General features: G+C 56.0%; 1 protein-coding gene across 1 annotated transcript in view; it reads left to right on the top strand.

Moving 5' to 3' along the window:
- Window positions 1-1,256, top strand: part of EMH_0029660 (uncharacterized protein) — a gene marked incomplete at both ends in the record, with an annotated part of 10,360 nt that overhangs the window by 4,881 nt on the left and 4,223 nt on the right. The window contains one exon of the mRNA XM_013494327.1: window positions 1,130-1,256. Within this exon, the coding sequence (XP_013349781.1) occupies window positions 1,130-1,256 (127 nt within the window). The remainder of the gene's footprint in view (window positions 1-1,129) is intronic.

Raw genomic sequence — 1,256 nt, 5'->3', positions numbered from 1 at the left:
AGCAGCAGCAGCAGCATCAGAGTCCTAGGCCCTTGGGCGTTTGTGTGGGCGTTATTTGTGAGCAAGTACAGGGTAGCTAGCTGGTGTTGCTGCTGCATCGACAGCAGCAGCAGCACAGGAGCAGCAGCAGCAGTTCTGCTGCTGCGGCTGCTGCTGTGTAGCTGCTGCTCTGGGTGGGTGTGGGTGCGGCAGTGCCTCTGGTGTTTGTTTGTATCGATGTATTGGTGTGAAATAGAATAAATAATTAAATAAATAAAATAAATTTGCCTCAGAAGAGAAAAAACAACAAAAGCAATACAGCAGCAGGCAGTGCAGCAGCGGCCACAGCCGCAGCAGCAGGCAGCAGTGCTGCTGCTGTCGGTGTGTGTTTTGTTGTATTTAATAGGTTTCTTTTTATAATTCTCTCTTCTTTTATAAACCTCTTAATTAATTAATTAAAACTCCTCGATAGAACAAAAAAAAACAAAAAAAAGCAGCACCAGGGGGGGCCTCACCGCCACTACCTGCTGCTGCAGCAGCAGCCCTGCTGCTGCTGCTTGTGTGGGGGCCGCCGACTGCCTGGGGGCCCCCCAAGCAGCAGGTAGGGTTTAATTTTTTTTGTCTATTAAGTTGCAGCAGCAGCAGCAAGTAGCTGCAGTGGAGGAGGCAAGGACGAGAGAGCAGCAGCAGCAGCAGCAGCTGCAGCAGCAGTAGCAGCAGCAGCAGCAGCAGCAGCAAGTAGCTGCTGTGTGCGCCCCTCCGGAACCCCTTATCCTAAAACTCCATCAAAAGACACGCGCTGCTAATCTGTTCGCTGCCTTCAACTGCAGCAGCAGCAGCAGAGACGACGCGGCAGAAGCAGCAGCAACAGCAGCAGCAGCAGCAGCAGCTGCCGCAGCAGCAGCAGCTGCTGCGGCCTTTCTGCTGCATATTCATACAGGGCCCCCGGGGCCCCCCACCTTCAAGGGGATCTCTTGCCCCTACCCTCAGCACCTGCGGGCCCCGTTGGGGTGCTGCTGCTGCGGCAGCTGCAGCAGCTGCAGCAGCTGCAGCAGCTGCGGCGGCTGCAGCAGCTGCAGCAGCAGCTGCTGCTGCTGTTGCTGCACCTCAGGGCTAGGCCGGGCAAGACACCTCACTGCTGCCTGCTCAGGCAGCAGCAGACACCGCAGCAGCAGTAGCAGCAGCAACTGCAACAGCTACAACAACAGCAGCAGCAACAGCAGCAACAGCAGCAACAGCAGCAGCAACAGCAGCAGCAACAGCAGCAGCAGCAGCAG

Source organism: Eimeria mitis, genomic scaffold (assembly GCF_000499745.2).
Source record: "Eimeria mitis Houghton genomic scaffold, Emh_scaff1108, whole genome shotgun sequence".
Lineage (NCBI taxonomy): Eukaryota > Apicomplexa > Conoidasida > Eucoccidiorida > Eimeriidae > Eimeria > Eimeria mitis.
Note: the sequence above shows the minus strand (reverse complement) of the source record. Positions and strands in the feature narration are given on the sequence as shown.